Raw genomic sequence first — 20,302 nt, 5'->3', positions numbered from 1 at the left:
AAAAGAGGACAAGTTCAATAAGAGTCGTAGAACCAACGTAACGAACCCCCATTGTGAGATGTTCCGGTCGTGCGACAAGAGATATCATTGGTATCTGTGGAAAAACAACAAATAAGCTGTTTGAGTATGTCGTCTACCTTGGCTCAAAATAACGTAAATTCAGCTTTCAGAGATTTAACATTCCTGTTCTTATATGCTATAGCTCTCTGAAACGACAATGTTCCATAGAAATTGACTAGGGGCGATCGACATGACAGTAAAAACAAACAACTCATCTCTCTATGTAGAGCACTAGCGCTTAAATGTTGAATTGAAGCGATGTGTTGCAATGAACCCCATCTATATCTTCTCTGGTAGCATCCTGAAATCCAACAAATTGCGGTATTCCAAATACAGATTGTAATCGTATCTAAAAACCAGTTCAGCAAATCCATTCCCTAACCTTGTCATGATGGCCAAGTTTACCGATGAAAGACCAACACCACAAACAATAAGGAAAAAAAAATAAAGTAAAAGATAAATTAAAACCTAAACTCTGTATCCTCCAAGAGTTAAAAAATTCAACATTTTATTTTCTTGACAATATGGATCAAATCCCCCTAATAAGTGTGGCTATTTCAGACCACTGCATTATTATACCCATCAATCCAAAATCGTGTCGTCATCATAAATTAAAATACTCTGAGCCATGGGGCAGGGAACCTCATTTACGGAAGATCTCTCCCTACCCCCCCCCCCCCCCCACTCTATTCATATTTCCTTGATTTAATTCCGCAGTTTATAAATATTATATTTTAGTAACTGGCACAAGTAGTACGTCATGACAACTGTTTCCAATAAGTTGTGTGTGCTCGAACATCGCCAGCGTGGCTGTAAGGTAATAGGTTGGCTTCTAATGGCAAGTACTTAGAATGCGTCGAAGTGACTTCAAACTTAACTCTTGCAATTTTGGTTCAGTGCAACATCAACGTGCATAAACACCAAGTGCGGGGACAAAAAGTTGACACTCTCTTTCAATATTAATTTAGTCTTTGTTTGGATACTGAATATGAAATGGCCACTTAACTCCTGTTCAGGTTTATGACAACCATGCAATGCTTCATTTGGGAAGTAGTAAAACTTGCTTTCACCTCATTATGAGCTTCTTTTCCTGGGAAAACAAAGATGTAGCAGAAACTACTCAAGCATTATTGATCCTTTGTTGAAAGTAGCGGGCTTATCAACTGTTTGTTACATACTTACTCATTTTGATGCGTTTGACGCTACCTACTGTCGATAAAATATATTTATTTTGTTGTTGTTGTTTATGTGTGTGTGAAAAGAAAGAAAAACAAATATAAACAATAATAAGCTTTACATCAATATCAATAACAGTACACCTTTACATCCTTTACCACTCCTTGATTTTAAAGTTCACTTCATTATAAGTAGCAACATAAAAGGATTGATCAAGTGCTTCAACAAACCTGAGACTTTGTTGTTGAAACAATGTTTTTATCATGGTACTGCATCTACTAAATCAGCTAAAAATCACAAACAATCACGTATATTCAGATGTCACACCAACTGACCTAGACAAGCGCAGCCACCGCCTGAAACCAACTAGTGACTATTCCCTCAAGAAAATGATTCAAAAAACCCGTGAGGTGGTACTGGAGCCACAAAAGAAGAAAGTACGACGAAAGGTGAATGTAAACAAAAGCGCAAATCAATTTTTTGTAACCATCAAATACAAAGTAAACCTGAAGACAGAGCTACCGTATAGAGGCACACTTGAGTATCCTGATTGCATAATCAACGACACTGACCCAACAAAAGAAGAAAGAGCAAAGTTTGCAAGATTCGGTATAGAAGGAGTGAGGTTGCGCAACAAAGAGAACTATGACAACTCGCAAGCCATTGGCGAGGCTGCACCATCTAACATATCGAGTGCAGCATTTAAGGAGTCAACGCCGACATCCATTGCATTGAACAAATCAAAGATCAGGAAAATAATGTTTAGAGATCATGAGATAGAAACCTGGTACATAGCACCATACCCAGAGGAATACTCGCAGTGCGAAACCTTGTACATTTGCGAATATTGCCTAAAGTATATGAACTCACCCATGTCGTACAAGCGACATCAGTTGAAGAATTGCAATTTTTCAAACCAGCACCCGCCGGGTACAGAGATTTATAGAGATTCCAGCGTGTCAGTATGGGAAGTTGATGGACGCAAGAACATAAATTATTGCCAAAACATTTGTCTCTTAGCAAAATTATTTTTGAACTCAAAGACTTTATATTATGATGTCGAACCATTTGTGTTCTACGTATTGACGGAGAGGGATCATGTACACAATTCAAAACATCACTTTGTGGGTTATTTTTCAAAGGAGAAGTTGAACAACCTGGATTACAATGTTTCGTGTATACTAACACTACCGATATACCAAAGAAAGGGATATGGGAACTTACTCATTGACTTTAGTTATTTGTTGACACGGAACGAATTCAAATATGGCACTCCAGAGAAACCCTTAAGTGACTTGGGCTTGTTGAGTTATAGAAATTACTGGAAAGTGACTATTGCTTACAAGCTTCGAGAGCTTTATCAGGCTTATCACGATCGTGGTGGTATCGACGTATCGATTAGTGTATTGTGCAAAATGACAGGAATGACTCCAGCTAATGTAGCTGTCGCCTTAGAGCAACTTCACGCTCTTCATTGCAAGCATGATGGAGAATCAATTAAATTTGCAATTGTAGTGAATTGGGACATCATAACTGAAATCATCAATAGATGGGAGGCAAAATCTTATACAAGACTTGATTACTCCAAGCTTTTGTGGAAACCAATGCTTTTTGGCCCAAGTGGAGGTATCAACTCTGCACCAGCGTTATTGCAAGGTGGGAAGCCAAACGTCGCTCATAACAGTATCACTCAGGTTGCTGATTTCTTAAAGGACGATATATATAACCCATATTCATTTGAGCAAGAGGCATGTAAAGAAGTTGCAATGTGTGCTGATATGCTGAGAGGAAAACGTGAGTCTACGTTAGAGGACTTCACTGAATGCAAGGCTAACACATTCCAGGCAAATATGAAGCCTAAGAAACGATCAAAAGAGGACGTTGAAGTTGACTTGGACGCAGTTGCTGATATTTTCGAAGCAGCTGATGCTTCACAATCTGAGGAGGAAAACGAATCTAGTTTTGAAGATAATGATTTTGAAGCCGACGAGGAAGAAGAGGGAAATAGCGAGAGTCTGGACCTTGAAGAGTCGTTGCCGGTGAACTTGTCAGAGCCTGAATCCGATTCATCCAGCGAAGATGATGAAGATGTTGTTGTGTCCACAAAACGAACAGGATTGGTAAAGAGATCTGCACCACTTAAACGGAGGACGATTAACGTATTGGAAGGCGACAATAGACCTCGAGGTAGGGGGCGACCAAAGGGCACTTTCAAAATACCCCGAATCGGAAAAAATATCCCAAAATTGCCTCCTCGAAGAAGGAATTATTAAATGTAATTGTTGACCTGTATTATATGATATGATATGACTTTTAATGAAACACTTTTACCGAGTTCTCAAAAACTCTGTCTATAAATTTTTCTATATCAGAATCATCAGTGATGTCATTTAATTTGCAGAGAATTTCAGCTACGTGACCAACTTGTGCTGGCTCGTTGCGAGACTTGATTAAGGGTCTGCTAAGGACTCCAACTCTGGTTTCAGCTGGGGCTTCTTCTCGCCAGTTCTCAAGTCGTTGCTGAACGTACATCGAGTGTTTTGTATAGTGTTCCTTTTTGATTGATGGGAATGGCAAGTTGTCATCAAGCTTAAACTGCGGCTTTGCTTCATTTAATTCTCCTGTTGAAATCGCAGGATAGAATATATTTGGGTATGGTGATATAAATTTGTAACTGGCATGGCTTTTCCTAATCTCACACCAAGGAGCATCTGTTTCAATCATAAGTTTGTCTACCGGTATTTTGGATGCAACAACCAAATTTTCTTCTGTTTTTAATGAACAGCCATTGACACCTATGTAAAAACCAAGTTCTAGCAATTTGTTCAACTCCTCTTCGGTGCCCGTGAATGAATGCACCACACCATTTTCCACAGTACCATCGTCTATGTAAGGCTTGATTATGTTTATGAAATCGTCACATGCGGCCCTCATGTGTAGAAACAATGGAATTCTAAACTGTATCTCCTTTAGTATATCCAATTGACGTTTAAACATCTCAAGTTGTTGATGCTTGCTTGAATAATGTAATCTATCATAATCTAATCCGATTTCTCCAAACGCTTTCACATGCCCCAGATTGTACCCTTCAATGAGGATGCTTTTTAACTCCGCAAGTTTCTCACTAACATCGGGTCTCAACTCTTCTGTAAAACTATCTTCTTCTTTCACATAAAATTCGTTTGCCACTGAGCAAGGATGTACACCTGCAGTGGAGCTAAATTGGTTCTTATACTGTTCACACAATCCTAAATGGTCTCGACTCTCTTTGATTGTAGACGCAGTGATTAACATCCGATCAACATTGAATAGATGAGCTCTGTTGATAACATCTTCAATATCACAAGGATGTTTTGGAGTTGGTGATCCATTATAGAACCCCTGAAACATTGAGTCGGAAAAATTGACACCAATATCGAAATACCTAGGTCTCCATGTCATGTTTCTTGTCAAGCGTTTGCACAAATGATGCATTAAGAGCTGAAACTGATGCAAAAAGAATTGTACAGAAAAGTCAAAAAAAAATATATATATATATATAATGAATATCCTAAATCATCCAGGCTTACTCTTCAGACCAATGTCCGCAGAATTAGATAGAATACTTTCGATTGAAGAGTCAGCACTCAACAGGAACAATGAAATTGATCGAATACTCGAATGCAATGAACAAGATTTTTTTGCCATCACCGAAATCAACCCATTGACTACCCCCATTGATGAGATACCCACATTGATTACAAAAATATATAGAAAGAAATCGCTTTTAATACATCCGGATAAGACTGACCATCCACGAGCATCGGAGGCATTTGATAGACTTAAAAAGGCGCAAAAGATACTCACCAGTACTGATGAGAACGAACTGGAATTTAAGGAAAAGCAAAGGTTGATGTCAATTTACGCCACATTTCACTCCGATGGTGTACCGCTGAGCTTCGATGATCCGTTCCATGTCAGGGTTAGATCTAAAGTTGACGAAATAATAGAAAATGAATTGGCACATCTGGAATTGGAAAGGCTAGCAAAAGTTAGTGAGGAAACACGCAAGAATGAAATGCAGAAGCAGATGAGGGAAGAGAAAGAGCTGCAGAGAAAGATGGAGAGTGAATGGGAAGAAACGCGAGACTCGAGGGTTCAAAACTGGAGAAACTATTCAAATAAGATTGAAAAGAAAGGCAAGAAGAAAAAGTCGAAACCCAAAATTTTAGCTTGAAATAGAAGCAGTTTGAAATCTTTTACAAGTTGTGGAAGGCTCAGGAGCTGACATGTGATTGAGAACAAGAATCACCGTGGGCCAGCTTAGACTGACATGAAGTTTCGCAAACGAAATTAACCACGAAGAAAAAGAAAAAAAAAAAGTTGAAAAACGTTCGCAAGGAACCTTATCATCACAATCATGGCCAACTTTAACATAACCATACTATCGATTAGTGTATTATCTTTTGTGACTGGTTTATACGCCAGCAATTTTTTCAGAAATGCTACTTCTCGAAGGGCTCATCAGAGGCAAAGATATAAATCCAATCTAAAGAGACGAGATGACGTTGAAGAAGAGACCGATGAGTACGAAACTGACGAAGAGACGGAGGAGGAAGACCTAGATATCAACTCCTTGGCATTGAATGACATCCCTGGAGAAGTTAGGATGACCCTTGTTGTGAGACAAGATTTGAAAATGGGCAAAGGTAAAGCTGCCGCTCAATGTTCCCACGCTACATTATCATTGTACAAGAAAATAACTAATCCTAATTCCGAGGCATACAATCCAGAAATGGTAAAGAGATGGGAGTGCGGCAATGGTCAAGCAAAAATAACCCTTCAAGTGCCAAATCAGGAGGAAATGGATATCCTATACGCGCAAGCAATAAGTTTGGGCGTCAACGCATGTATAATACATGACGCTGGAAGAACGCAAATAGCCGCGGGGAGTGCAACTGTTTTGGGTCTAGGCCCAGCACCTAAAAAGGCACTTGATCAAATCACAGGAGAATTGAAGTTATATTAGGATGATGTTTGTATATATATATATACTATATAGAAATGCATGAACCTATCTCCGAATAGGACGTTTGACTAATGGGTTGATGGCAGAGCTGGCTCTCCGTTTAATCCTTCTTACTTCTTCAATATTATCGTCATCGTCGTCAATCAAAGGGTTATCATCGTCATCATCGCTGACTCCAATACCGATATTCACTATCACGTCATCATCGTCGTCATCATCATACAAATCATGCACGTCATCTAAACCTATGGACGACTGTCTAGTAGCCCTTCGGTCTCGTCCACCGGAAGAGGCATCATTTCCATTTCTCAACTTTTCCAAGTAATCTATACGCGCCCAAATTTCTCCTTCCGTCCTCTGGGGTAGTAGAATAGATAACTCAGCAAACGACAATTCTCTGTTCCGCCTATTGATCAAAAGCTCATCTTCCTCCATTGTCCACGGGAGATCCAATTTGGTACTCTTTTGCTTCTTTTTTGTCTGGCTCGATGACGGTAAACTCCTTTTCATTTTTTGTAACTTTTTGTTACTAGATTCGATCTTTTCTTTGTTAATCTTTAATGGCTCGTCCGACTTATCTGTGTTGTGTGGGATCACGACGGATCCTGATCTTGAGTAATAACCCAGGCTTGGGCCAGCCAAGGACCCATTTCTCAAACTGGAAACGGTTGTTTGATGCACACCTGTTGTTCCACTTATACTTGAGTTCCTTGAAGGTCCACTTATACTTCCCGCACCACCAAAAAGTACAGGAAGGTGCGCCAAAGAGGTAGCACCCAGCTGGTGATGAGGGATATCCATGGACTTAGATGGCAATGAAGATATAGACGCCCTCGCTATAGACAGGATTGATGCTCTTTCGTCATTGGTTATTTGAATAATAGAATTATTGCGTAACGCGGCGGCAGCTACTGAGATGGACCCAGAGTTGTGATCTCGCGGATGTAAACTTATGCTCTCTCTGTTGCGAGTGCTTGCATTGGACGTTGAATTACGTGGAGTGAGTGAAGACAGCGTCTCTGGATGAGTCCTATTGTGGGGCAAGTTCATGGTCGGATCAACTGACACTTCAGCATAGTAGCCACCGGATCCATTTGTTCCCGGGATAACAATTCCAGTTCGGCTCAGTGTTTCCAAAGGATTTTCGGCGTCAGGTAAGCCTTCATACTTATGGCCTAGACTGCTAATCAGATTTGCTCGTCCTGAGGCATAAACACCTGGTGACGCAGCCAGGATTTTTGGGGTTGCGGCTGATGGACTAGAAATGTAGGACGGAGAATTTGATAATGCGTTAAGCCCAGCCAACGCAGAGGAAATGCTGTTATCAAATCCTTGAAATCCTCCTGTGGGTGTTGGTTCGTAAGCAAATTCTGTATCAGTCGTCTCTGTCATGGAAACTGGAGCCGGTTGTGCTTTCTTTTTCGGAACCGAGCTTGACATGGTGGGGTTCTGTTTGAATTGGTCGCCCAAAGCTGCTGCCGATTTCGGTGGATTCTTTAAATTTCCGGACTTTAGCCTCCTCCATCGAAATTGACACGCATTTGGAGTTCTGTTGGTAAAGTGGCTTGCAATAGCTTTCCATCCTAGTTTCTGGCGGTCCTTCAAATGCATTAGTAGAACGTCATCCTCAGCATCCCATGAGGTGGGCGTTCTTGCTGAATTTTTCGGCGTTGTTGTGGGGGATCCATGTGCTGCGGAATGTGAGGAATCAGGCGACATAGACCCTTCATCTCCTCCTATAGTGAGTTCTTTCTGGTTGCCGGATACAATAGCGTCTAAATCTGTCGAACTCATAATTGACTGAAGCCGGATCCGGTATCACAGAAACGGAAAAACCTGTTGATCAAAATGGATATCAAATGCTGTCGTGGAAAGACGATTGAATGTGTACAGCAAGATATAAACAGTATTCGTACTTCTTATGGGTGTGCTGTCGTCGAATCTTTATTGTACGTGGGTGTTCGTTCAATGGGGCTCGTTCAAGATGATCATCGGTTGAACAACTTTTGGTTTCAACAAAAATTAATTTCTCTCAATCATGGTGTATAATACTGCGGTATGGATGTCAGAGGTCCCAAATAGACCAAGGTCATGTGATCAGTACAATTTGTGTCACAAGAGTCTAATTGCACACCACAGTGCAAGATAGTTAGAAGAGGGTCATTAAAAAGGACATGATATTACATGCTACACGAATGAACAAACAAAGCAACCCTAGATAATCAGTTCTATGCCACATTATATATACAAAATCCTTACTCTTCAGCCCCAACTTTGTCAGCCCAAATCATTTCAGCTTCAACAATCGTGTTGTTATTTGCTCTCATCTTGTTCATCGTCTCCATGTACTCTTCATACTCGTCACTATCAAATACAATTCCTCCTCCGGCTTGCAAATAAGCCACGCCATCTTTAAATACCATTGTTCTTAATGCAATACAAGTGTCCATAGTTTTTCCATCGTATCCCCAATTTCCAACAGCACCAGCATAAATTCCCCTTTTCTCTTTTTCTAATTCGGCAATCAACTCCATTGCCTTCACTTTGGGTGCACCACTGGTGGTACCTGCAGGAAATATTGATCTGAAAGCATCGAATCTAGTTTGGTCCTCGCGCAAAGTTCCACTCACCTCCGAAACTAAGTGCATCACATGTGAGAACCGTTGAATGGTCAACAATTTATCCACTTTATTAGTCTCGGGTTTGCAAACACGGTTGACATCATTTCGTGCCAAGTCTACAAGCATGATATGCTCGGCCCTGTCTTTCAAACTCGATCTTAAAATTTCGGCATTCTTTTCGTCTTCGTCGTTCGTTTTGCCTCTCTTGATTGTCCCTGCAATAGGATGGGTAACAATCCTACCATTGATATCTGACTGTACCAATAACTCTGGTGAGGCCCCTATTATTTGAAAATCAATCAAATCGATGTAAAACAAATACGGTGATGGATTCACCGTACGTAAATGTCTGTAGATGTTGAAGGGGTGTAATTTGGTAGGACGGGCAATCCTTTGGGAAGGTACTGCTTGGATTATGTCACCTTTCAATATATGGTCCTTTAAAGTCGACACGTGCTTCTCATAACCTTCTTGACCAATATTGGATGTGAATGTCTGATTCAACTTGATTGGTCCCTGATGGGGGAAGATATCTTCATTCGAGACTGTTCTCAACAAGAGCTTCTCCACTTCGTCGATTTTGGATACACCCCTTTTGTATTCCTGTTCCAAATTGTGTGAGCCATCGACTTTGATGTTGTAGATTATTTGAAACCTTTGATACACATGGTCAAATGCCACCACCAAGTCACAAAACATAAACACGGCTTCGGGCAACCCAAGAACATCCTTCAATGGCCTCTTTGTTTTGGGTTCAAAATACTTAATACAATCATACGAAATATACCCAGTAGCTCCTCCGCTATACTTGGGCAAGCCAGGTAACGATGCTTGTCTGAAGTGCGATAATTCCTCTTCTAGCACGGTTATAGGATCAACGTCACAAAACTCGGCACTAAACTTGCTAGGGTCATCACCCGTCTTTATCACCTTTGATGGGTTAATTCCGATAAAGGAATAGCGATCGACGGTGTCACCGTGAACAGATGATTCGAAAAGGAAAGAAGGCAGTCTCTTTTCGTCATTTATGTTAGCCAATCTAAGGTAAGCTTGGTGAATGGAAATGTCATTATGACTCACGTACTTGTAGATTGGGTATAAATTTGGAGGGTTGGCAGAAGACGAGTTTGCATCTATTGTTTTCTTCAAAGTTTCAATTGAGGGTTGAACTGGTTGCGACTATCGTAAAAGTTAGTACACGTTTGGAAAGCATATATGTGTAGGCGAGCCTCGACATACCATTATTGTTTACGGCGGTTGTTGGGAAAGCGGACTTGGTGTGGATCGAAGAGAGAAAATTTTCTGTTGCAAACATGCTTCGTACTAAAATCTCCAATGACTAATAAACAATCTAGACCAATTATTTACAAAAGTTTACCTGTTATACAACTTACATGACTATTAGTATATGACTATATACAAATATCGCCTCTACCATCTAACATACAAAATCCACTAATCGGATCTAAGTATAACACATCATCACACATCAACCTAGCTCCAATTTGTATGCCTTGATTAGGTAGACATAAAACATCGACTTCAACCCCTAGCTCTAAACAGTATGCTTTGCATATATCATAATCGTCCAATCGGTCGATATGAGTGGAAATGCATTCAAGTTTGGTTTCATCCAATGTCGTTTTATCAAGCTGCCTCTGATAAAACCAGTTGTGGATCCAAAACTTGTACATACGATACTGCCAAACTGACCTCAAGTCATTCATATTGGCTGAGTTTACCAACTGAATTAGCTTGTGTTCAGAGAGTGGACCATTCAAGTTGTAGCCTAAACTCTTTAAGTGATTAAACTTTTCAACAAACTCGATGTAGCTATGTTTTTTCAAAATTGTTCTTTGATAGTCATTTTGAATGTAAGACAAGAGCTGAAACTGGTTGAGAAGAGCTTCACCCGACAGGAATATATCTAAAACTTCCGCATAACCCATAGATAAACCTAAGGGTGTGTTTCTCTCAGGGCCAGTTGCCGTAAATTTAGGCGCAACGTAATTATTGGAAATGATTTTAGCATTTAATGAAATGTACCCACGCTCGTCTTTTGCCATGACACTATGAGCATACTTTTGAGACTCGTAAATAGGTATCATGATGTTTTCGTGCTGAACAGCTACAGTATCCTGTTTAAGTTCGTTAACGTCTAGATCTTGGGACCGAGTAAGAATTGGAATTTGGTTTTGAAAACAAAACATAGAAACTAAGCAGCCAGTGAATGTTCGAACTTCTTGGTGCATGAATTCTGCTTGTGTCATTGCAACTGAAACATCAGGCTTGCAAATTTGAATTTCAGTACCGTTCCCTGTTCCATTCTCTTGAGTCTTCAAAACGGTGGTTTCGAAGGCAGATAGCCCCTTTAGCGGGGCTGTAATTGCTGCGCCCTCAAGCTCTCGAACTTTTTGAAATGTCTTTAGAACACCGCCAATGAAGTTGATATTATGAATGTCCGTTTTGTTCAATGAATTTTCTTGATCATGAATGTCATTGTCAGTCTCGAGACGTTGTTTGCGCCTAAGGAATTTGAAAAACGATGGTTCCAACTGGCCAGTGAGACATTTTTGCAACACTCGCTTGTTGACAGTTTTCATATTGACGTTGGCAATGGAGTCAAAGCTTACCGATACCTTGTCATCAAACGACTCGAACGGATTTGTCTCGTAGGAGTTGAACTCGAAGGAAATTGTTAAACATGTGGCTTTTGAAATGCCTCGTTTTCTCGTACTCCTTCCTAAGTCCATGTCAATAACGTCACCCCAGGCTTCTTCGTTCTCGTCAACTTTACTGTACTTGTGGAACTTCTTACCTCTTGTAACCTTTTCAGGAAACAAAGGATTCCAGTTCTGGTTATTGACCAAATGAGTCAAGGTTTCAGCTAGCTTTTGGTTTTGAAATATGGATTTAAAAACTTTACTATTGGGTGTAATGTAACTGGCCAAGTCGGGTATATGTATATTGATTAAATGCTTTCTAGAATTCAATGACTCGATAGATATTCCAAAACTTGCTACATCGTCGTCGTCATCGATCAATCCATAGATCACATGATCATGGTAATAATTCCTGCATGTTCTTAAATGCTTGAAATTGTCCTTTACGTTAAAGGAGGCAGGCGATTTAGGACTCAACTGGCCCACTTCTGTCACACTCAACTCTTTTGAAGTTCCAAATAGTCCCAGTGATAAATAAATGTCAGTTATTGTGGCAGTATTGTCGTATATCTTCAATTCAACAAGTAGCAGATATATGTCTAAGGCTGACGGTGTAGTTTCAAAAACTTTTAACTTCCCTAACTCGTTCGTAATGGAGCTATGAGGATATACAACTGCAAATTTCATTGCACTAAGGACATCAAAAAAATGCCTTCCTTCAAAAACTTTCAAATACGCATTCATCTCCTCCTTGGGAATACTTTTCAATTTCCTTAGAAATGCATTTATTTCGGCAACTCTGTCGTCACTTGACATTTCCTGTGTGAAACGATAAATATGTAGCCAACCGTCTTGGGTATTGACAAAGTATTGTGACGCAGAATGGTAGTTGTTTGAATGTCCCCATAACATAACATTTGATGGCGTGCCACCAACATAGCTAGGAACTACCCACTGGCACGAGTCTACTAGACTACCATGGATGCTGTATAATAAGACAAATTGATGATATAGTAGCGAAATCATCTTTACCACGTCAGATTCTTTGAATTCTAAAAGATCTAGCACATCCAATAAGGAAATAGGTCGAAGTTTATCCTGGGATAGTTGGTTAAAAACTGTGTCGATTGAAGAAGATATCTCACATCTAGACTGCGCCGTATCGGCAAGAAATCTGTTGATTAGTACAACTGCCTTTCGACGCTCTAGATGGGATGGGTTGTGACGTTCGTTTATTATTTCATGATATGCAAGGAATCCATCAGGGATGAGTTTGTACAAGTGGAACTTGATATTTAATGATTTGACTGGTAAGATTTCGTTATCATTAGTCAACACTAGAACATGATTGAGCCTTTCGTCAAACCTGGCTAGTAGGTTTTGAACAACAATACCGACTCTTGTTTGGTCATTTTGCAGGAACTCGACAAACGAACCAATCTGTGGTACGTTATACCTATTGGCCATTACTATGTCGTGAAAATCAGTTGGCGGTGTCATTGGAAGATTGACAGCAACCATTTGAGACAGAAGATTTACACAATGCGTGACAAAGCTATTCTTGAATTGTCCTTGACCGCGATAGTATTCTCGTATAAATCTTTCTAAGGATCGGTTCTTCTCCTCTTCTGGAATTATTACATTCTCATCGAAAATCTTTGGCTCGGTGGAGATGTTCCTAATGAAGGCAATATTGCATAAAAGGTTAGAATTCCACCTCGGTCGTAGCAGTCGTAATTTCGGTATATTCTTATATCGTAGCATCATATATGGGACTGTGTTCGTATCATTGGTTAAAGTTAGGTAGATAATGAAAATTGTCTGCAAATTTCCAAAAACAAAGAGATGAAGAAAAAAAAGAGAAATATCAATTTCCTGAGGGATGATATATTTCAACTACAAATTTTTCTACACACCCTATACCCATCGTTGCACTATGACAGAGTTCTTTAACTTTGCATCCGCGATCGAAATATCATTACTTTCCTCGATGGGTTTAACAGGAAATGCGTGGCTCAAAGTAAAATTTCGACCAGCACTATCGGTGTTGTAGTCGTGGTTTCTCACGAAATTGTAAACCACAGAGATGGGGTCACTCGAATTGAATTTGTGTGAAGTTCTTTTCCCATTGGCAAACCTAATTTGCACTGCAGTGTCTCCTTCTCCTTCGTCGACGGTTTTGTTTGCAGTTTCCGGTTTTGTTTCTTCTACATTATCTTCCTTGCCCTCGGTAGCAATGGGTTCACCAGGAACAGGAGATCCAAGTCTGTGTCCTGAACCGTGATAACCGCCGACTTTTCTCTTCGGTGGCACGTAATCTTCATCGGTCCTCTTTGAAACCGTCACATCAACATCATCGCCGGGATCCACCTGCAAAATAGCAATTGGAACACGACCTTGCTCTATCTCGCTCAATATCCTCTTATTCTTCTCATCGTCGTAGCTGTACAATTTACTGTCACCGACGGTGAAACCCTGCCTCCAAAACGTGATTTCTCGGTTCACTTTCTTCGGACGGAAACGATTCAACAACTCTCTTGCCTGAGCATGTGGATCTTCAATTTGTTCACTTGGCTCGTTTCCATCGCCCAATTTGAATCCTGTGCCGGTGAAATGTGCAGTTTCATGGAGGCTTTGTGGTTGTTGCTGAGCACTTGGGCGATCATCAGGTAAATTCATTTGCTCCCTTGCTCTTTGGAAAATCTGGTCAATCAAGTTCTGGTCTCCATTGCCTCGATCTTTATTTGGGTCTTCCACCTGCAACGCCGATTTCTCACCACCGGTAAAGAAATTGTTACTAGTACTCTCGTCCTCCAGATCTTCTTCTTCATTATTCAAGTCACGAAAAGTCTTAATCCCACCCTGCGCTTTCCTCTTCTTTTGTGAAGTACCGGCCTGGTTGGATACTGAGCCTTGTGGTAAAATAGGTGGTTCATGTTGTTCTGTTGGTTGTGGGCCATGCTCACTATTGGCATAGTAATCCTCAATAGCTTCGACTAAATCATTGTTGTTCCTTTGCAAGTACTGCTCAGCTAAGCTTTTCGATGAGTTGGTAATTGATATGAACTCGGCAATATGTGGATTCTCATCGGACATTATTCAGGTTGGTATGAAATCTTTTTCCAGGTGCAATTGAGGTTGAAATTTATTTTGCTCCTTCTGTTGAAAGAAAGCTTTGCCGCAGAAAGGGAATTCCAAAAACTTTTTGATGGCAATAAATGGAGCTACCTTGTTCAACAGGGGAAAAGGCAAACTATAAAACCGCTTTTCTACATTATGCACACACTTTAATACACGATTAGTATATTAAACTATATAATAAACCGATGTTGAACCTAATAATGACAAATGATAATATGCAAACACAAATGTATGCAAAAATGAATGAATAAAAATAAAAAAAATAACTTCATAACAGCTTCGTTAAAAAAAATTAACAGTATAAATTACATTAATGTTGAATAAAATGTAACAGTGAGACACCATGCATCAACATTCAAAGAATTGAATCAATGCAGAAATCAAAGAGCGGCTGGCTGAATCAGACTTAGTATTTAGCACGGAATTCTTTAGCAGCATCAACCATATTGGTCAATGATTCTCTAACTTCTGGCCATCCTCTAGTCTTCAAACCACAATCTGGGTTAACCCAGAACTTGTCAGCTGGGTAAACCTTCAAGATTTCTTCAATTCTGGAAACAAATTCTTGTTTTGATGGGATTCTTGGTGAGTGAATATCAAATAAACCTAAACCAATGTGGTTTGGGTATTCAGCAAACTCTTGAATGTAGTGTGGGTCATCCTTCTTGGAGAATTCAATGGAAACAACATCAGCATCTAAGGCCTTGATGTGGTTTGGGTCCAAGTCTGAGTAACAGAAGTGTGAGTGGATTTGAGTAGAGTTTTCAACACCTGAAGTGGCAACTCTGAATGATTGAGCAGCCCAGTTCAAGTAGTCTGATCTCTCCTTACCGGCTCTCAATGGCAAACCTTCTCTGATGGCTGGCTCATCGACTTGGATCACAGTGATTCCAGCTTTTTCCAAATCATTGACTTCGTCTCTCAAGGCCAAACCTAATTGCAAAGATTGAAGCTTACCTGAAACATCATCTCTTGGGAAAGACCATCTCAAAATGGTGACTGGACCAGTCAACATACCTTTCATTGGTGATTTGGTTAATGATTGAGCGTAGACAGATTCCTTAACAGTCATAGCCTTTGGTCTTGAAACATCACCAACAATAATTGGTGGTCTAACGTATCTAGAACCGTATGATTGAACCCAACCGTTAGTGGTAAAGGCAAAACCGTCCAATTGCTCACCAAAGTATTGAACCATATCGTTTCTTTCTGGTTCACCGTGGACCAAAACATCCAAGCCAATTTCTTCTTGGAATCTCACAACGGTTTCAATTTCCTTGTTAATGAATTGTTCGTACTCTTCAGCAGTGATTTGTCCCTTGGAGAACTTGTTTCTGTTGATTCTAATGTCTTTGGTTTGTGGGAATGAACCAATGGTGGTGGTTGGGAACAATGGCAAGTTGTACTTCTTCTTTTGTTCAGTTAATCTTTCTGGGAAAGGAGATTTTCTGGTAGACAATGATTCGTTGATGGTGGTCAATCTCTCTTGGACCTTTGGGTTGGTGGTGATTGAAGATTCTTCTCTGGCCTTGATGGAAGCAGCATTGGCTTCTAATTCCTTGGAAACGTCTTCACCAGAAATGTTCTTAGCAATGGTGACAACTTCGTCCAATTTTTGGGTAGCAAAAGAAAACCAGTCCTTGATTTCAGCTGGCAATTTAGCTTCGGATTCTAAATCAACTGGAGTGTGCAACAATGATGAAGAGGTGGCAACAACAACCTTGTCCTTACCAACTTTTTCAATAGCTTTGTTGACAATGTCGGACGCTTTTAAGAAATTAGTTTTCCAAATGTTTCTACCGTCAACAACACCAACAGACAATGTTTGGTCACCCTTGACAATAGATGCAACTTCATCCAATTGTTCTGGAACTCTGACAAAATCAAAGTGGAAACCAGCAACAGGCAAGTTTTCAATAGCCTTCAAGTTTGGTCTAACATCACCAAAGTAGGTGGTCAAGATAAGCTTTGGGGCTTCAGCAGTGGCTAAGGCGTCGTAAGCTTCCTTGAATTTTGATTTAACAGCTTCTGGCAAGTCCAAAACCAAAACTGGTTCATCAATTTGGACTTCTTCAGCACCAGCAGCCTTCAACTTAGCCAACAACTCTTTGTAAACTGGCAACAATTTTGGCAACAAGGAAATAGGATCTAAGTCAAGAGAGTCCTTGTCAGCCTTACCCAAAAACAAGTAAGAAACTGGACCCAAGATAACTGGTCTAGTGGTAACACCTAAAGCCTTGGCTTCGTTGAATTCGTCAACTGGTTTAATACCAGCAGCAGTGTTCAATTTGAAATCGGTTGAGTGTGAGAAAGTTGGTCTAACATAGTGATAGTTTGAGTCGAACCATTTTACCATTTCCAAGGCGGTAACATCAACAGCTGGAGTAGAGTCGGTAGCTTTTCTTTGCAAACCTCTACCCATGGCGAACAAGACATCAATTGGAGCCAAGTCAAACTTAGTGTATCTTTCTGGAATAGCATTAAACAACAAAGACAAATCCAAGACTTGATCGTAGTAAGAAAAGTCATTTGATGGGATAACATCAACACCAGCATCTTTTTGCAACTTCCAATTGTGTTCTCTCAATTGTTTACCGGTGGCCAACAATTCGTCAACAGTGGCTTTGCCACCCCAGTAAGCTTCGGTGATTTTCTTTAATTCTCTTTGGCCACCAATACGTGGGAAACCTAAAACAGATGATTGTACCATTATGAAAGTAGTTAGTTTTGATTAATTGAATAAAAACTATAATTCTAAAAAGAAGAAGAAGAAGGAAAAGTTTCAAATACAAAATTATGTTGAAAAATTTAGTGCTTATATATACAAAGAATTGTTAAAAAGGAGAACGAAGTCAATTTAAAAAAAAAAATAGCATTTTATTTACCATTTACGTTGAAAAAAAAACAAATTAATATTATTAGTCTTACTGTGTGTCTAGTGTTTGTGTGTGGTAGTGTACTTTTGGTCAAAGTGAAAAATTTTTTATTATGTCGTGCTGTTTATACACACCACAAAAGTCCCACGCCCTCCACCCTTCCCCATTGTCTAGGTCGCCTTCCAGGCCACATGTCATACTTTTGGAAACATAGTGGAAGATTTGTATACTCCTCTTCACATAGCCACATGAGGAAGTCTAACAGGGTGTAAATCTATACTTGTGACCGTGTGTTTCCTGATGTGTATGACTTACCCCTCGAAGTAATTCTCTTTGGATCTGTTAGTAAACGTGTAGATTCCACTGATTTATCGAAATAGAACACGTCTACACCTTAATTTTGGCTTCAAATGCATCACATGTAAAAACATCGTTTATAAGTCAGTGCACGTGCAATGGTTTCATGCCAAAATAGGAACACAAAGACAAAAGTTCTGTTTGTCCCTGTCTCTCGTTTCCTTTCGTCGTTTAGATACGGTGAACTAGTCAGAGACACTCAACAGTTCACACACTGAGGACTTCGATTTGGTACTGTTACACCCCCTCCATAATTAGGCTGATGAGGTTTGACTTCTCACGCTACTTAATTTTTTCACACAAATCCTAAGTGTGAGCTCTCTCTGGTAGTGGCCCTTTATATCTAAGTCCATACTTTTATATAACAATGGATTGAAAACTCTTATTTGAGGGTTTTTACTGGTAGACACTTCCACATTCATAAAAACACTAACCCAGTATTGTCTTGATATTTTGCAACCATTTCTGTGCAAAAATTTAAACTATGACAACTCTCAACCGCAAAAAACACAGATTTGAATAGCTTTTATTAATTAGATTTGTGAGTAACAAACAACCCTTATTTATATGAACATATCACAATTCCTTACCAATATAGAGTTGTTTCTCGTAAAACCCGCATTCATAGGGATATACTCTTGTAAAGAAAATAGTAACTGGCACACGACTAATTTTTGAATTTTTTTTCATTTATGTGCGTCATTGAACTTGAGTATCGAGATGACTTAGAATTACATTCCCCTTCTTTCTCTTCCTTCTCTTCCTTCTCCTCCTCCTTCCTCCTCTCTCTCTCTCTCTCTCTCACCCTCCCCTGTTTATTTGTAACACACGCCTTCCCCCAATGTCTTCAAACTACCAATCTGACTTCCTTCAATTAGCTTTAGAGTCACAAGCATTAAAATTTGGTAAATTCACACTCAAGTCGAACCGTGAATCGCCATATTTTTTCAATTTGGGCTTGTTTAGCACCGGTAGCTTGTTATCCAACTTGGCAACTGCCTATGCTGAAGCAATCATTGAAAGTAAATTGAAATTTGACATTCTTTTTGGCCCTGCTTACAAAGGAATACCGTTGGCCGCAATTACAGTCGCAAAATTAGCAGAGTTGGACCCTCAAAACTACGGCGATGTTGGCTACTCCTTCAATAGAAAAGAGAAAAAGGACCACGGTGAAGGAGGTTCAATTGTTGGTCAACCTTTGGGAGGCAAGAAGATTTTGATCATTGATGACGTTATCACTGCTGGTACTGCCATTAATGAAGCTTTTGAAATAATCTCACTGGAAAAAGGTCAATGTGTAGGATGCATTATCGCATTGGACAGACAAGAAACAACACCGACAGACCCCACAAAATCGGCCACTAAGGTTGTAAGCGAAAGATATGGAATTCCAGTGTTGTCAATTGTAAGCTTAACAGAGGTCATCACCATCTTAGATGGCAAAATAAGCGATTCTGATTTGAAATCTATTGAGGTGTACAGAAGTAAATATGGTGCCTAAATATGTGCATATATAATAATATCTTTTTCAACAATTTAGCAAGCATTTTACCCACGAATTTTCATAATCTTTTTTTTGGGCACCTTAGGGACATTGGTCTTATTTTGAACTGAGTTTGTATTGGTCTCTGGCTCGGCATCATAAATGCTCTTGGTCATTGGGTGCTTCATCGTGAAGTTTGAATGAATAGGAACAATGGTGTTCATTTTGAATCCCTTTATCTTGGGGATCTCCTCCGCTTTAAAGTCTCCTTGGAAATCAGCTGGAATTGCAATACCACTTTTAGCACCCACACTCTCCAAACTTGTAGGGTGATCTCCCAAATAGTCGGCAATTTTGTTGTACAAACTCCTCTTATTTGCCAACTTTGGGTCAATTGGCTTGTTATCATGTTTAAAATCCTTCAACAATACCCTCACCCTTCCAGGGTTACCAAAATCTTGCGGATGTGTCTTGTCCAACTCCAACAATGCCGGTATTTGCAAGGCGTGACATGCATTGCAAATGGTTATTGCTAATGGGTTTTCAACGGCACGGTCAATATTAACTCGCCTTCCCTCCTTATGCGAACGATTTATGTCAAAATAACATGGATATATAATTTGAAATTTCTCAAACTGAGCTTTCTGTTCCGGAGTGAACCTATCTGGATCAAGAATATTCTTTCCTGACTGCAGCTGCTGTACCTGTGATGATGGTTGTGGTGGTGCAACATTGCCGAAGGGAGCTTGGGGGAACAATGGTGGTTCTTGACCTTGGTCTTGTGAACGAACTATTGTTGGCTCTGGTCTTTTTGGTGCCACTGGTGTCTTCAAGTTAGGATCAAACTCGGCAATATCCATATCAAGGTTATCTATCTCATCATCGTCTACGTCTTCTAAAACTGGTCTTCTAGACAT

The 20,302-nt window shown here is 39.9% G+C and overlaps 11 protein-coding genes across 11 annotated transcripts; 4 read left to right on the top strand and 7 right to left on the bottom strand. All coding sequences in view use genetic code 12, as the record gives it.

Annotated features, from left to right (window-relative positions):
* Positions 1-1,625: 1,625 nt before the first annotated feature.
* On the top strand, positions 1,626-3,509 carry SAS3 (Sas3p; the record flags this gene model as incomplete). Its single annotated transcript, XM_051815063.1, has 1 exon — positions 1,626-3,509. One exon carries the CDS (start codon positions 1,626-1,628, stop codon positions 3,507-3,509), a length of 1,884 nt encoding a protein of 627 aa, XP_051671580.1.
* A 40-nt stretch (positions 3,510-3,549) lies between these two features.
* CANMA_002938 (3'-5'-exodeoxyribonuclease) lies at positions 3,550-4,710 on the bottom strand (the record flags this gene model as incomplete). The annotated part of the gene is made up of 1 exon (XM_051815062.1): positions 3,550-4,710. One exon carries the CDS (start codon positions 4,708-4,710, stop codon positions 3,550-3,552), a length of 1,161 nt encoding a protein of 386 aa, XP_051671579.1.
* Positions 4,711-4,816: 106 nt separating this feature from the next.
* Positions 4,817-5,452, top strand: CANMA_002937 (uncharacterized protein; the record flags this gene model as incomplete). Its single annotated transcript, XM_051815061.1, has 1 exon — positions 4,817-5,452. One exon carries the CDS (start codon positions 4,817-4,819, stop codon positions 5,450-5,452), a length of 636 nt encoding a protein of 211 aa, XP_051671578.1.
* Positions 5,453-5,635: 183 nt separating this feature from the next.
* On the top strand, positions 5,636-6,244 carry CANMA_002936 (aminoacyl-tRNA hydrolase; the record flags this gene model as incomplete). Its single annotated transcript, XM_051815060.1, has 1 exon — positions 5,636-6,244. One exon carries the CDS (start codon positions 5,636-5,638, stop codon positions 6,242-6,244), a length of 609 nt encoding a protein of 202 aa, XP_051671577.1.
* Positions 6,245-6,289: 45 nt separating this feature from the next.
* Positions 6,290-8,038, bottom strand: DOT6 (Dot6p; the record flags this gene model as incomplete). The annotated part of the gene is made up of 1 exon (XM_051815058.1): positions 6,290-8,038. The coding sequence occupies one exon, from the start codon at positions 8,036-8,038 to the stop codon at positions 6,290-6,292; it is 1,749 nt and encodes a 582-aa protein (XP_051671576.1).
* Positions 8,039-8,499: 461 nt separating this feature from the next.
* TRP2 (anthranilate synthase) lies at positions 8,500-10,107 on the bottom strand (the record flags this gene model as incomplete). Its single annotated transcript, XM_051815057.1, has 2 exons — positions 8,500-10,044; positions 10,105-10,107. The coding sequence occupies 2 exons, from the start codon at positions 10,105-10,107 to the stop codon at positions 8,500-8,502; spliced, it is 1,548 nt and encodes a 515-aa protein (XP_051671575.1).
* Positions 10,108-10,277: 170 nt separating this feature from the next.
* On the bottom strand, positions 10,278-13,295 carry CANMA_002933 (uncharacterized protein; the record flags this gene model as incomplete). The annotated part of the gene is made up of 1 exon (XM_051815056.1): positions 10,278-13,295. One exon carries the CDS (start codon positions 13,293-13,295, stop codon positions 10,278-10,280), a length of 3,018 nt encoding a protein of 1,005 aa, XP_051671574.1.
* A 150-nt stretch (positions 13,296-13,445) lies between these two features.
* On the bottom strand, positions 13,446-14,624 carry SHP1 (protein phosphatase regulator; the record flags this gene model as incomplete). Its single annotated transcript, XM_051815055.1, has 1 exon — positions 13,446-14,624. The coding sequence occupies one exon, from the start codon at positions 14,622-14,624 to the stop codon at positions 13,446-13,448; it is 1,179 nt and encodes a 392-aa protein (XP_051671573.1).
* Positions 14,625-15,075: 451 nt separating this feature from the next.
* Positions 15,076-17,379, bottom strand: MET6 (5-methyltetrahydropteroyltriglutamate-homocysteine S-methyltransferase; the record flags this gene model as incomplete). The annotated part of the gene is made up of 1 exon (XM_051815054.1): positions 15,076-17,379. One exon carries the CDS (start codon positions 17,377-17,379, stop codon positions 15,076-15,078), a length of 2,304 nt encoding a protein of 767 aa, XP_051671572.1.
* Positions 17,380-18,743: 1,364 nt separating this feature from the next.
* URA5 (orotate phosphoribosyltransferase) lies at positions 18,744-19,403 on the top strand (the record flags this gene model as incomplete). The annotated part of the gene is made up of 1 exon (XM_051815053.1): positions 18,744-19,403. One exon carries the CDS (start codon positions 18,744-18,746, stop codon positions 19,401-19,403), a length of 660 nt encoding a protein of 219 aa, XP_051671571.1.
* Positions 19,404-19,450: 47 nt separating this feature from the next.
* On the bottom strand, positions 19,451-20,302 carry SEC65 (RNA-binding signal recognition particle subunit; the record flags this gene model as incomplete). The annotated part of the gene is made up of 1 exon (XM_051815052.1): positions 19,451-20,302. The coding sequence occupies one exon, from the start codon at positions 20,300-20,302 to the stop codon at positions 19,451-19,453; it is 852 nt and encodes a 283-aa protein (XP_051671570.1).

This window comes from Candida margitis (genome assembly GCF_024628925.1).
Source record: "Candida margitis strain CBS 14175 chromosome Unknown scaffold4, whole genome shotgun sequence".
NCBI lineage: Eukaryota > Fungi > Ascomycota > Pichiomycetes > Serinales > Debaryomycetaceae > Lodderomyces > Lodderomyces margitis.
The sequence above is the reverse complement of the archived record's forward strand: the minus strand, read 5'-3'. Positions and strand labels throughout refer to the sequence as shown.